The 14,827-nt window shown below is 46.9% G+C and overlaps 1 protein-coding gene across 2 annotated transcripts in view; it reads left to right on the top strand.

The window, feature by feature from the left end:
• The window catches only part of LOC148031138 (uncharacterized), an 85,023-nt gene that overhangs the window by 54,250 nt on the left and 15,946 nt on the right, over positions 1-14,827 (top strand). For both annotated transcript variants that reach the window (XM_087684676.1, XM_087684675.1), the window contains exons 3-4: positions 188-266; positions 366-504. In XM_087684676.1, coding sequence (XP_087540802.1) covers positions 188-266; positions 366-504 — 218 coding nt within the window. The remainder of the gene's footprint in view (positions 1-187; positions 267-365; positions 505-14,827) is intronic.

Below are 14,827 nucleotides of genomic sequence, written 5' to 3'. Positions count from 1 at the left end.
TACCATTGGGTTTCGGGTGCATTTAAAATACTGAACATATTGATATTATTGGTCTCAATTTTTGACTTTACTGGCTACAAGTTACTTCTGCTATACCTGGCAGTTGCTTGTTAGAAGTAGCATCTTATTTGGAAGCACATCTACCATCTGAACATCCTTCAGTTTTCAAGATCCTATGTTGATGCAGGTGATCGGCACATTGTGGAGAGAGTTGCAAATGTGATGACTTCTGTCCCTTTTATTCTCATCGGGATTCAGGCTCCCAGGTACAGAGCCCAAGATTGTGATATTCAAAAAATAATGGACAAGAAAAGAGTTCTATTGTGAGATGACACATGGCAGTTATAATGTGTATGAATGGACAGGAAAAGCCTTTCGGCTAAAATGTATGCAAACTCTGTTGTTGGTGTGGGACTTGCTTCGGGATTTTATCATTCTTCGAAAGGGGAAGCTCGTCAACTTTTTAGATGGGGAGACTATGCAATGATTGCAGCATCTACTTTGGTAGAGTGACCAATACAACTTGACATCTTTGGTTTTGTAGATCCTCTAATTTCAAGGCAATGGAAATTTGATGTATTAAAGGTCCTCTTTGGTTTTATATTTGGTGCAATTTTTTGATCAAAATTATTTTGCAGTTTGGCTGTGAAAACTATGTTTATATGATTAGTTGTCCTGCGTTGCTCTGAGCAATGCAAAGACTGGTTTCCATGTGCCTGAGTACAAATGCATTGTGTGCATGGAAGAGGTACATTTTGGTAGTGTAGAGGATGCATTACAGGCATATATATATAAGGGACATTTTATGCATCTTGGCATGAACCAGCGGGACAGTAGGATTCAAGGAGGCAGTCAAGTGCAATCAGTTTGGTGATAGTGCCGTAATCTGTCAGATAAGGTTTCAAGAAAGTGAACAATTGTGTGGATGGCTTGGCAGAAATTGATTGAACAGGGCCAAAATCGATACCTAAGTCAGCCAACTGCAGTAAATGAAGCTGCATGGTTTTGGTTGTGCTGAGAAATATGAGCTTCATAGTTCTAGCAGCAAAAGTAGCTTTGAAGCGGTTAGTGTGTTTCTGAATCAATTTGTTCATGATTTTTAATTTTCATGATATTCAATTGTTTAAGGATAGCATCCTCCAAAATGTCCACTTGCCATCCAATTTGGGAAATATGGGAGATATCCTCAAATTGGTCGTCAAATTCCATCTCAACAAGTTGGCCAAAGTTTAATCCATCACACTGCATTCTAGTCTCTTTTGCTTTATCCAGCCATGACTAAAGCCTTATCAGACCCCTATATTCTCATCCTCAATTCCATGTTGAGAAACTGACCAAAATCTAATCTGTCACACTGCTTTCTGTTCCTCCCTTTATTGAGCCATGACTATAGCCTCATCAAAACCTTGTAATTCAATTACCAAAATCCATCTCTACTTTCCAAACCATCACTATGACATTACAGCCTCATCAGAACCCTGTACTCCAATTAGCTCTATATCATGATGTCTTTCAGATCTGGCCATTATTGGCTCTGGGTTTTTGCTGAACCAAAGTGCAGAGCAGAAACTATGATAACCCAGAGCCAAAGTGCATAGCAGAATGTATTGTTAGCTGAAAAGACATGGTTGGAAGGTACCTCATGTGCACTGCAGCTGCTGCTTTCAATTACCAAAATCTATCTCTACTTTCCAAACCATCACTATGACATTACAGCCTCATTCAAACCGTGTACTTCAATTAGCTCTATATCATGATGTCTTTCAGATCTGGCCATTATTGGCTCTGGGTTTTTGCTGAACCAAAGTGCAGAGCAGAAACTTTGATAACCCAGAGCCAAAGTGCATAGCAGAAAGTATTGTTAGCTGAAAGGGGAGTACTACTTTTCTACTTTGTGTGTTAGTGAATAATGTACAGCAGTCTGAGCACCCTGTGCTTTAATCAGCTCTATATTATGATGTCTTTGAGATCTGACTGTTATTGGCTCTGGGTTATTGATGAGCCAAAGTGCACAGCAGAGACTAAAGGGGAGTACTGCTTTTCTACTTTGCACGTAAGAGAATAATGTACAGCAGTCTGAGAACCCTGTGCTTTAATCAGCTTTATATTATTGAGATCTGACCATTATAGGCTCTGGGTTTTTGCTGAGTCAAAGTGCACAGCAGAGACTAGAGTTAGCTGAAAAGACACAGTTGGAAGGTAGCTAGGGTGTTAGTCACTGGGTGCATGTTGATTGCCCAAGAACCTACTAAAACTACAGAGACGATTATCTTGCTTCAAGAGCTCAAAGGGCTGCCTCAGAGAGGCCAAGACATTGGACAAAGGGTGCGTGTCAACTGCTCAAATGGCCTACGAGGGCATACAAAGGCGATGTAATAATCACTTTGAATTTTTTGTGTTTTTATTTGGGGGGAGTTTATGCCCATTGGGGAAGGGGACGGTTCGCTTACAAGTCACAAAATAGAGAGTGTGCACACAACCACCTGCAAGGGTGATCGCACAGCCAGGAGGCTTTTCAGGATCCCTCGTGGATACAGGCATTTATGGGAACAGCTTTTGATGGTGCTCCAAAGCAGACAAGCCTTTCCTGACCTCGCTTCGGATCGTCCCTGGCAGGATTGGGACTTTGAAGGCCGGCTGAATTTAGGCAAAGCTTCAGCTAACCAGGTGTATCATCTTCTGATTAAAGATCATCAATGGCTGGTTACTAAAGCTAATACTCTATGGGGATTGCGTAAATCCTGGTCATGGTGGAGGGAAACTGTGATGGAGGGCTGGTTGAACAAGACACCCTTCAAATATAAGGTCTTTCTTTGGAGGGTGATGATTGGTGGTCTTCCGCTTGCTTCAGCTCTTTCCAAGCGACGAATCTCCAATGGCAACTGTTTCTTTTGCACCACCAGTGTGGAATCCGCCCGTCACCGATTTATTTCTTGCCCCATCGCTAAGAAAATCTGGTTATTCTTGTCAGCCGTTTGGCAAGCGGTGGTTGGTTTCTCGCTACTCCCCTTTGATTGGGTTTTTGTGCAGCCCAAATATCCCACACCGACACAACCACATATGAAGATCGTGTTTCACTTTCTTCGATATTGGGGCTGCTGGCATAACTGGACCATTCGGAATGCTTTTTTTTTTGATTCCACCTATAATGTTTAGCGGCATATTGCTAGGCTTAAGGGTCTCTTGTATTGGCAGATAGATCTTCTCCAGCATTCTGACATGCTCTCTCGGGAGGACTTACGTTCTTGGAATATGGCAATTTCCTCTGCGTTTCTGCCATGATTTTGTAACTCTTTGGTCGTCTAGTTCTTGTAGAGAGACAGTGTGTGCTTTACACATGATGGGGTAGAGCCATTGTGTATCTTGTAATCATGTAAACTTGTATCCGTTTTCGTAATTAATACAATTACCTTTTACGAGAGAGAGAGAGAGAGAGAGAGAGAGAGAGAGAGAGAGAGAGAGAGAGAGAGAGAGAGAGAGAGAGAGAGAGAGAGAGAGAGAGAGAGAGAGAGAGAGAGAGAGAGAGAGAGAGAGAGGGTTTATCTCTTCTTTGCCCTGGCGACTCACCCGGTCCTTTCAATGTTATCCTCCATGGCAGCCTCTGCCCAGCTGGCCGGTCTGTCTCTTCCGTTGGGTCAGCACTTCGTTAGCCAATCTTTGGCGGATGACACCTTTATGATTTTGCAGGCGGACAGGGACAACATTCGAAGGGCATTAGATGTTTGGACACTCTTTGGTCAGGCCTCTGGGCTTCGCATCAATGCCCTTAAGTCAGCCCTTCTCAGTTGTACGGAGCCTGATTTGCAGTCCTTAGGCTGGCAAGGCCAGGTGGTTTCCCGTGGCTCCATTGTCAGGCATCTTGGATACCCATTGGGGGTGGATGTACGGCCAAAAGCCCTGCTGGAGTGGATTTCACAAAAATTGGCAGCAAAGTTTATGTATTGGAAGTCGCAAGCGTGGCCATTCCATGTCCGCCTCAAAGTGGCCCAGACAATCATGCTTCCAATGCTAACGTATTTCCTGCCATTGTTGCCATGGACTCCTACTACTTTGAAGGCCCTCACTCATCCCATCCGTTTCATGCTATGGAAGAAGGACTCACTGCAGGCTGGCATTTCCTGGATTTCTTGGTCACACGCATGTACCCCTAAGCGCATGGGTGGCGGAGCGATTTTGGATGCACACACTCATATGTTAGCTCTCCGTTGGTCCCTTTTTCGTGCCATGTGTGTGGACCACCACCCTTGGTCCATCATAGCCCGTTATTTTCTTGAGGACAGCGGGCTCTGCCATGGCAACACACGGCTTCGGGCCTCCTGGTGGCATGTCCTTAATGCTGACTCTTGTGTTTCCAGTCCCTCTTCCTCTTTGTTACTGCACTTGGTCGGCTCTTGGAAAGTGGTGCTCCAAAAGGCCCGCTGGCACCCAGTGGGGGACCGCTTGCAGACTAACTCCTTTCAGCTGGAATTGTTGGCAGTATCGAGACTCCTTTCATGGGAAGATAAACATCAACTTAGACCAAGATTTAATCGCATGGCCCGTCTAGGTGTGATGTTGGTTGCGGATGCTACCCTTGCTACTCGCAATGTCCTCGTCTCATTTCGGACTGCTCGGCGACTCTTTAAGATCCCGCGTGGATACCGTGATTTGTGGGAGCAGCTTTCGTCGAAGCTTCAGGGTCGGCAACCCTTTCCTGCCTTGACAGTGGATCGCCCTTGGCAGGACTGGGATCTTGCAGGCCGCCTGAGTCTGGAAAAGGCCTCCACTAATCAAGTGTATCATCTTCTTGTTCAAGATCACCAATGGCTGGGAGAGAAAGCTAACACTGTTTGGGGACTGCGGAAATCGCTGTCATGGTGGCACAAAACGCTGATGGAGGGCTGGCAAAATAAGACACCTTTCAAATGCAAGGTTTTTCTTTGGCGGGTAATGATTGGTGGTCTTCCTCTGGCCTCGGCCCTTGCCAAGCGTCGCATCTCGAATGGCAATTGTTTCTTCTGTACCACACCGGCGGAATCGGCCCGACATCGTTTTCTCTCTTGCCCGCTCGCCAAGAATATCTGGTCACTCTTGTCGCACATTTGGCGCGCGGTGGTGGGATCCTCGCTAACTCCTTTCGATTGGGTTTTTGTGCGCCCGAAGTATTCCGCACCGCCACAGTTGCATGAGAAGATCTTATTTCACTTTTTCAGATATTGGGGATGCTGGCACATTTGGACCACGCGCAATGCTTTTCTCTTTGATTCGGCCTCTAATGTACCCCGACATATTGCCAGGCTTAAAGGGCTCTTGCATTGGCAGTTGGATATCATCCGACACTCCGACTTGCTCCCTCGAGAGGATTTGCATCCGTGGCATATGGCAATTGCCTCTGGGTCGTTGCCATGATTGGTGTAACTTTTTCAGTGCATTACTACGGGGCTTCCCCACACGTTGGCCTAGGGCCCTCGTGTATCTTGTAATCAGAAAACAGAGAGAGAGAGAGAAAGAGAAAACCTCTTCACATGATGGCTTTGTGTCATCATGTATCTTGTAATCCAGTAATCTTGTATTTTTTTCGTAATTAATATAATTACCTTTTACGAAAAAAAAGAGAGAGAGGGTTTACGAAAAAAAGAGAGAGAGAGAGGGGTGGCCATTTGTGGATTACCTTCTCTCTTTCATTTTATGTGATAGAATGGTCTTTGGCACGTTTGGCGAACTCGTAATGCTTTCATTTTTGACTCTTCTTGGATATCTAAGGTCAGGAAGGTTGTATGTGAGGATTGCTTTTATGGCAGATTACTTCCATGGTTTCAGCTAGTTTAATACTTCGAGAGGTGGCTACTCCATGTTTGGATTCCCTTCTCATGTCTTGTATTTTGTCACCTTTTGGCTTCATCAACATTTGCTGCCTGTTTCGGATTATGCTTGGCTGGCCAAAGGGCCCGTTGTAAATACGTCACTTTCTTAATTCAAGCAGCTTCATGGAGAGAGAGAGAGAGAGAGAGAGAGAGAGAGAGAGAGAGAGAGAGAGAGAGAGAGAGAGAGAGAGAGAGAGAGAGAGAGAGAGAGAGAGAGAGAGAGAGAGAGAGAGAGAGAGAGAGAGAGAGAGAGAGAGAGAGAGAGAGAGAGAGAGAGAGAGAGAGAGAGAGAGAGCGGCTGACTGTTGACCCTGCTCGCCATCGCTCCTGCTCGCTGTCGATTGTCACACCAGCGGGTCTTGCTCGTCGTCGGTGCCCGTCCGTCCTATTCGCCATCTGACCTGCTCGCCATCAGGCCTGCGCGTCGGTCCTGTTCGCCGTCAGACACGCCCGTCGCCTGCCCCGTCGCCTGTCCTGTTGTCTGCCTCTGACGACTGCCTGCCCTGTCGCCTGTCAGACGCCATCGCCTGCCAGACCTGTTTGCCCTCCCCTGTCGGACGCCGCCCTCGCCTGTCAGACGCTGCCCTCGACAGTCAGCCGTCGTGGTGGTCGCCCCAGGTAACACATCGTTTGTGGCAACGTCTCGTAGGGCGCGCTGATCTTTTTTTCCTCTCAGCGAGAGGCAGCATCCTCTGTTCGTGCCTGAGCCTGTGCCTCTGGGTTCTGCGGCCTACACACGGAGACAGTGCAGCCTTGCCTTTCCATAGACACCGAGAGAGAGAGAGAGAGAGAGAGAGAGAGAGAGAGAGAGAGAGAGAGAGAGAGAGAGAGAGAGAGAGAGCAGTATGGCTGGCCTGGATATGGATTTTCTCGACCGGACGGTGGCAGCCCTTGGCCCTGATTCCGATACAGAGGAGCCGGAGGATATGGTGCCGTGCACGGAGGAGATGCCTCCGGGTTCTGAACTGCCGCCTGCGGGCAAACGCTCCAAGCATACTTCTGACGAGCCAATGGGTCCTCAGGAACGTTCCTATGTGCAGGTTGCCTCTGATCCTGTGGATTCGCAGGAGATTGACTGGGAGCATTTGCTGGACTTTGCCAATACTCTACTTGGCGATTATGTCCAGCATAATAATGAAACTTTTTCTGACGCGGGAACTGATGATGTACTGGAAGCCACGGTGGACCCGAAATCAGTCTTGCGGTCCTTCTCGGTGTTTTATGACCGTGCAGTTATACTTTTCTTCACTGGCAGGATCCCAGTGCTTTCACATATTCGCCAGTGGATGCACCATTTATTGCAAGGGGAGTGTGTTGAGGAGATCTTCCTTGGACCTCGCGACTTTTATGAGGTGCTATTGAAATCGGAAACACATGGAGCTGAGCTCCTGTCCAAGTTGCCATTATTCTTTGATCGCCGCTTGGTCCATGTTGTACCACGGCGCCCTATGGGCGACTTCTAGCGTCTGTTTCAACGAGAATGCCCGGTGTGGGTGGAAGTGGAAAATTGTCCGGCGGTCTATTGGCCATTGTTGAAGGATGCGATGGCAGTTGTGGGAACAGTGCTGGTTCCCCCAAGCCTCAGGGCTATGAATCGAAACCGTTTATTCATGTTATGGGACACAGCCAGGAAAAGGCCTGCGTGGCTTCGCCTCAATTGTTCTGGCATGCATCCTTTGCATTTTCGCTTGAAATGGGGCAACTTTGCAGGACACTGCTTTTCATGTGGTAAATTGGGGCATTTTATGGCCGAATGCCCTGAAAGGCAACTGTCTTCCGAGGATGCGCAGGTTGTGCTGCCTAAGGATGACATGGTGCTTGATGCCCCGACACAGGAGGCCCTTCAGCCACCTAATGTAGTGGATAAAGGCAAACAACAGTCCTGGGTTTGGATTCCCGTAGCACTGATTGGATTGAGGCACGTAAAAAAAAAGGTAAAAAGTTGGATGCAAGCCTAGTGGATCCTGGGCCTAATGCTTCACAGGATTCCGTGCGCACGTATATGCGCAGGAAAGAAATGTTCACTTCACAGCAGGCTGCGTGTACTATGGCCCCGTCTACCCCCCGTAATAAGTCTACAAGGAAAGTCTATACAGATGGCCCCAAGGGCCCACCTGCTAAGCTGGCATTTGATACAAAAGGTAATGTGATTACACCCTGGGATCGACGTTATCCCCGCCCCACTCCCAAGGCAGTGGGTTTTCCTTCTACCTCTAAAGCAGGTCGCTAGAATTCGTTTGCAGTATTGGCTGATTTTCTGGATGAGGGTGTCCTGGATGCTCTCGCGGAAAAGGTGAGATCGAGGCAACAGGCGCCTTGTTCCTGACTTCCTTTTTTTGAAGATAGCCACGTGGAATGTGCGAGGCATTTGCTCTCGCCATAAGCAACATGCCATATGGACTGTCTTGTATGAGAACCAGTGGGATGTATTGTGTGCAGTTGAGCACAAAAGTCACGGTGAAGCAGGAAAAGTTGTGGATTGTCATGGATTCCGTCTGTTTTATGCAGGGACACATGCTACGCACTATTCGGGCGTGCTGATGATTGTCCATGAGAAATACCAGCCTGTTCTTGTTAAAAATGATGTGCAGGGCCGCTTTCTGGTAATCGAAGTCTTATTTGAAGGAGAGATTTTATGGTTGCTGGGCCTCTATGCTCCGAATGATCCCTCATCCCGACGGGATCTTTGGTCGACTTTGCAGGACTCCATGTCACTTGGCCGAAGGGGGTTTTTGATGGGAGATTTCAATATGTGTGTTGACTCTTCTCAGTCCACTTCAGGGCATTCGATAAGGGATACGCCGGAAAGCCAGGTGTGGAATTCCTTTGCTTTGCGCGTACTTAAGCAAGATCTTTGGTCGTGGCTTCACCCTTCTTTTTCACGGTTTACTTTTCATTCCGCACAATATGCAACTACTTGGTCACGGTTGGACCGAATGTATATCATGCAGGGGGATGATTTTCTTCCCGAGATGCTGGAAATGAAGGTCTTGCAGCAATATGCATTGTCGGACCATTTCCCCCTCCAGCTTGAGATGCGGGCACAATCTATTGCACCTTTTATGCAGTTGCTGGAGAGGCTCCGTTTACGTTTCAACTCCTCTTATTTGAAGCATCCAATTTTTCAGGGCTATATACAGCAATTGATTGAGAGGTTCTTATTGGACTTCGCCTTTGAGGGCTTGGCTTCATTTGCACGACTGCTCTCTAATGTGCAGTGGGTTGCTCGGCAGTATGGGATTCATCATACCTCTCTTTGTCGCCGACGTCGACATGCAGCAGAGGACTTACTGGCTTTGGTCCGTTCCTTGCTCGTGGATTCCCCAGATGATGATTTTCTGCTGTCACTGGAGAGGCGTTTGGCCCATCTTATTCAAGTGTTTCAATTGAAATCTTATCAGCAGGCCAAGCTGCATAACTTGACTGACACATTGCAAGATAGTGCCTGCCAGTCTCATAAGTTCTTTCGCGCCTTGCATGCTTCTCCGGCTCGCGAAAATATGACTAGACTCCAGGATTCGGAAGGTCGCATGGTCACTGATCCGCAGACCATTGTCAATATGTGCAGAAATTATTTTATGGAACTTCTTGGTTCTTCTCCCTCGCCTTCTAGCCAGGTTACGCATGCCCGCTCGGTCTTCTATCATCTGGTCCGCCAGCAGGTTCCACTTAATATGCAAGCCACTTTGGAGGCGGATATTTGCGAGGAGGAGGTTATGGATGTTTTGTTGCACTTGCCTAAGGATAAAAGTCCTGGTTGGGATGGTCTCACTAATGAATTCTTTGAGACCTCGGCCACGCAGTTGGTGAAGCCATTGGTGGTCATGTTTCAGCAGGTTTGGGAAACAGGGGTCATGCCTTTCTCGTGGAAAGAAGGCCTTATCAAACTGATTCCAAAGATCCCTTCACCGTCAAAGCTGCAACATTGGAGACCAATTTCTTTGATGGGCTCGATGTATAAAATCTTCTCCAAAGTGCTGGCGAATCGGCTTCACAAGCACCTTCCAGCTATTGTGCATCCTCTCCAATATGGTTTCATTAAGGGCCGCAACATTCTGCATAATATCCTAAATGTGCAAATGGCTATTGACTATGCGCAGCACTCCAGTCAGGAAGTGGTATTGATTCAATTGGACTTGGAAAAGGCGTTTGACTATGTGGACTGGTCTTTCATTGCAGACCTCATGTTTGCTATGGGCTTTGGTACCCGGATGTCCCGATTGATCTACACCATTAGTGCTGCGGCTTCTTCAAGAGTTATGCTCAATGGTGGGGTTACAGAGCCATTTGTCCTTGCACGCTCGGTCAGACAGGGTTGCCCTTTGAGTCCTCTCTTCTTTGCCTTGGCGACTCACCTGGTCCTTTCAATGTTATCCTCAATGGCGGCTTCTGCTCAGCTGGCAGGATTGTCTCTTCCTTTGGGGCAGCACTTCATTAGCCAATCTTTGGCTGATGACACCTTTATGATTTTGTGGGCGGACAGGGACAACATTCGAAAGGCATTAGATGTTTGGATGCTCTTTGGTCAGGCCTCTGGTCTTCGCATCAATGCCTTTAAGTCAGCCATTCTCAGTTGCACGGAGCCTGATTTACAGTCATTAGGCTGGCAGGGCCAGGTGGTTTCCCGTGGCTCCATTGTTAGGCATCTTGGATACCCATTGGGGGTGGATGTACGGCCAAAGGACCTACTGGAGTGGATTTCACAAAAACTGGCGGCGAAGTTTATGTATTGGAAGTCGCAAGCGTGGCCATTCCATGTCCGCCTCAAAGTGGCTCAGACAATTATGCTACCAATGCTAACGTATTTCCTGCCATTGCTGCCGTGGACGCCTACTACTTTGAAGGCTCTCACTCATCCCATTCGTTTCATGCTATGGAAGAAGGATTCACTGCAGGCAGGCATTTGGTGGATTTCATGGTCACATACATGTACCCCTAAACGCATGGGTGGTGGAGCTATTTTGGATGCAGAAACTCATATGCTGGCTCTTTGTTGGTCTCTTTTTCGTGCCATGTGTGTGGATCATCACCCGTGGACCATCATAGCCCGTTATTTTCTTGAGGACAGCAGGCTACGCCATGGTAACACACGGCTTTGGGCCTCCTGGTGGCATGTCCTTAATGCTGACTCTCGATTTTCCAGTCCCTCTTTCTCTTTGTTATTGCACTTGGTCGGCTCTTGGAAAGTGGTGCTCCAAAAGGCCCGTTGGCATCCAGTATGGGACCGCTTGCAGACTAACTCCTTTCAGCTGGAATTGTTGGCAGTATCGAGATTACTTTCATGGGAAGACAAACATCAGCTCAGACCGAGATTTAACCGCATGGCCCGTTTAGGTGTGACTTCGATTGCAGATGCTATCCTTGCCACTCGCAATGTCCTCGCATCGTTTCGGACTGCTAGGAGACTTTTCAGGATCTCGCGCGGATACCGTGGTTTATGGGGAAAGCTTTTGTCGGAGCTTTAGGGTAGGCAACCCTTTCCTGCCCTGGCTGTGGATCGTCCTTGGCAGGACTGGGACCTTGTAGGCCGGTTGAGCCTGGAAAAGGCCTCTACTAATCAGGTGTATCATCTTCTCATTCAAGATCACCAATGGCTGGGTGTGAAAGCTAATATTGTTTGGGGACTGCGGAAATCGCTGTCATGGTGGCAGGCAACACTGATGGAGGGCTGGCTGAATAAGGCACCTTTCAAATGCAAGGTCTTTCTTTGGCGGGTAATGATTGGTGGTCTTCCTCTTGCCTCGGCCCTTTCCAAGCGGCGAATCTCGAATGGCAATTGTTTCTTCTGTACCACTACTGCGGAATCGGCCCGACATCGTTTTCTTTCTTGCCCGCTCGCCAAGAATATCTGGTCACTCTTGTCGCAAATCTGGCGCGTAGTGGTGGGGTCCTCACTAACCCCTTTCGATTGGGTTTTTGTGTGCCCAAAGTACCCCACACCGCCACAGTTACATATGAAGATCTTATTTCACTTTTTCAGATACTGGGGATGTTGGCACATTTGGACCACGCGCAATGCTTTTCTCTTTGATTCGGCCTCTAATGTACCAAGACATATTGCCAGGCTTAAAGGGCTCTTGCATTGGCAGCTAGATCTCATCCGGCACTCCGACTTGCTCCCTCGGGAGGATTTGCATCCTTGGCATATGGCAATTGCCTCTGGGTCGTTGCCATGATTGATGTAACCTTTTTAGTGCATTTGTACGGGGATTTCCCACACGTTGGCCTAGGGCCCTTGTGTCTCTTGTAATCATGTAATCATGTAATCTTGTACCTTTTTTCCGTAATTAATACAATTACCTTTTACGAAAAAGCGAGAGAGAGAGAGAGAGAGAGAGAGAGAGAGAGAGATTAACGTCTCTAGAGGGCCAGAATGGCCTATGAGACCATAACTAATACAACTGGTATCATCATCTCTCATTAGAGAAGAAAACAAAATTATGTCCAAGTCTACATGATAAATTGAAATGGAAAATGAAGAATATGAAAAAGTGAGAAACTAAAAAGAGTATAGAATATCTCCCTCTCAATGCATGGAATCCACCAAGACTTTGCAAGCTATCCCCGCCTGACTTGACATGGTAATCTTCATCTATAATAAGCAATCATGACATGAATGTGTCGCATATGAGCATGTTTGCATTGCCAAGCAAGAGCCCTAGGCCGTCGTATTCTGCATAACGTTGTATCTTTGTCTACTGTGATGCCACCTGATGACGTCCCTCGATGGCTCTTGTTAGTAGGAGATGTAGTGTCTAAGGTGGCAGTGGCCGGGGGGTCAGCTATAGTGAAAAAGTCTGTAACTACTCTCTGGAGGGGTGGATGTGATTAGGGTTGCCTCCGATCCTGTAGCAATGCTGCTCTGCGCTGTCGGAGGTAAATTAAGAAAAGGCCTAGACATCTCTGGCCCTCATAGTCCATCATGCGTCTCAATGGTCCAAAGCCCTCCTTAAAGAGGCAATGGTAGCAGCCTCGGATATCATAGTATACAATGCATCTACAAATGTAGTGTTCCTTCGTCTCTGCCTCCCATCCACAAAGTTGGCATATTCTCTCATTTGCTGCAACACGGCTCCATCGTAGTCTTCAACTAATGTGATGAGGTGCGGATTTGTCCAATAACAACTTGAAGCCCGTGAGAAAGTTGAGCATCCATATATCTCGGCCTCACTATGAAACCGTCATGGGAAAGCTGCAAGAAGTAACATTGGTATTGTGCCATCTTTGTGCCTAATGGGAAAGGGGGCTTGGACCAAGTCCTCTCTGTCTCCACTTTAGTGATAATCACTCTATTCAACTCTGAACGGCTTATCACCATGACCAGCAATCTCTCCATATGTTCCCAGCCATCATAATGTTGTGCTTCAGGTCCGTTATAGTCCATGAGAGGTGCCCGTCTAGTATGATCAAGGCTTGGGCCCCAAATGGCTGCTCCATAGAGTAGTGTGGGCATAACTAAAGTGTCAAAGGGCCACAATTTGGTATGGGGCTCCTAGAACTATATGTGTGCACACTGTCGCTCTAGAGTGCCCAAAACTACATATGCCTATGCAGGCCTAGCCTTTGAAGTCTCCTTCCATGAAAACTATGGCCCTTTGAAAGTGATCCCAAGGTATACATATTGTCTAACCATTTCCATAGATTGACTGTCATACATAAAGTGATGTTCTAAGCGTGTCACCCAAGCTGCTGAGATGTATAACAAAATTGGTATCAATACCCTAGCCAAGCTAGCTCCCATACCACCCCATCTTTGTATGCAATTTGAAATCTTGTCAATGTATAATCCAAACAGCAAAGGATAGAGCAGACAGCCTCAACTGTGCCAAACACCGAGTCTGTTATGCCTCTAGGCACTTGTACTCTACTTGCCACTGTCTCATACAATGTATAAATACACCACTGCATATCCTCTCAGACCCCAATGATTCACAACCTCTACATGAGTCTTGCACGTGGTACCATATCAAAAGCTTTGTGGAAATCCAAGAAACAACAATAGATTTTTTTGCCTACTTGATCGTCGCTCCTCAATCAAGGCCCTCAGTGTGTATATATGGTCTAATGTATTGTATCCTTGGCGGAAGCCAGCTTGTCCTATAGACCGTATCCCCTTTATTTCAGACCACCAACTCACCTCATGCTCCACAATAGAGGCATATATCTTCGCTAGCATATGACTTTCTAGAGCAAACTTCGCATATCTACAGTGATGCAGTACGAGATGGCTTAAGCCAGCTAGACCAGCATGAACCACTAGAGGATGTCACTAAATCTCTAGTAAAGGTTTTACATACAGTAGCTACAAAGGCATTTCCATGTAAGATGGGCTCTACTGCACCATGTAGATGCAGTGCCCCTCAAAATGCTTGGTATGATGATGAGTGTAGACAAACCAGAACCCACCTACAGGGGATATTATACTGGGGACATGCACACACAAGCATTCATGGAATGCCTTCCATCTTCTTATGCGAAAAAAGAAGAGGGATTATCTAGCCAAACTAGAGCCTGAGATGTATCGGTTCTTTTTAAGCAGGGACAAAACCCCCTATTCAATTGACATCCCCTATAGTATGGAAAGAACATGCTTGTATGTTCTATCACAAGAGCAGATTTCCTGTCCATCAAACTCTAGGCCAACACAGTGTAAATTCTTTACGGAAAAAATGGTAAGGTATGCCATTTGGAGGTTAAAGAATGGGAGAGCACATGATCAAGATGGCCTTGTGGCAGAACATTTTGCACATGCACGTTATGCATTGGCCCCTATCTTGTCAAATATCTTCAACAGAGCTATATGTGAGGGGTTGAAATATGAGACATATGGTTTCTTACCAATGTAAGCCTCATGAGGTGTTTTTCCCTTGAGAGCCTTTGTGTAGCTCCGATTTAGAATATAGACTGCAATATTAATAGCTTCAGCTTTAGCCCAAAAATGGTTAGGTAATCCCCCTCTCAACTAACTGAAACCACTAATCGAG

The sequence above is a fragment of the Lygodium microphyllum genome, chromosome 9, assembly GCF_053477565.2.
Source record: "Lygodium microphyllum isolate KBCC chromosome 9, Lygodium_microphyllum_v1.1.10, whole genome shotgun sequence".
Taxonomy (NCBI): Eukaryota; Viridiplantae; Streptophyta; class Polypodiopsida; order Schizaeales; family Lygodiaceae; genus Lygodium; species Lygodium microphyllum.
This window is presented reverse-complemented; position numbering and strand designations above follow the sequence as displayed.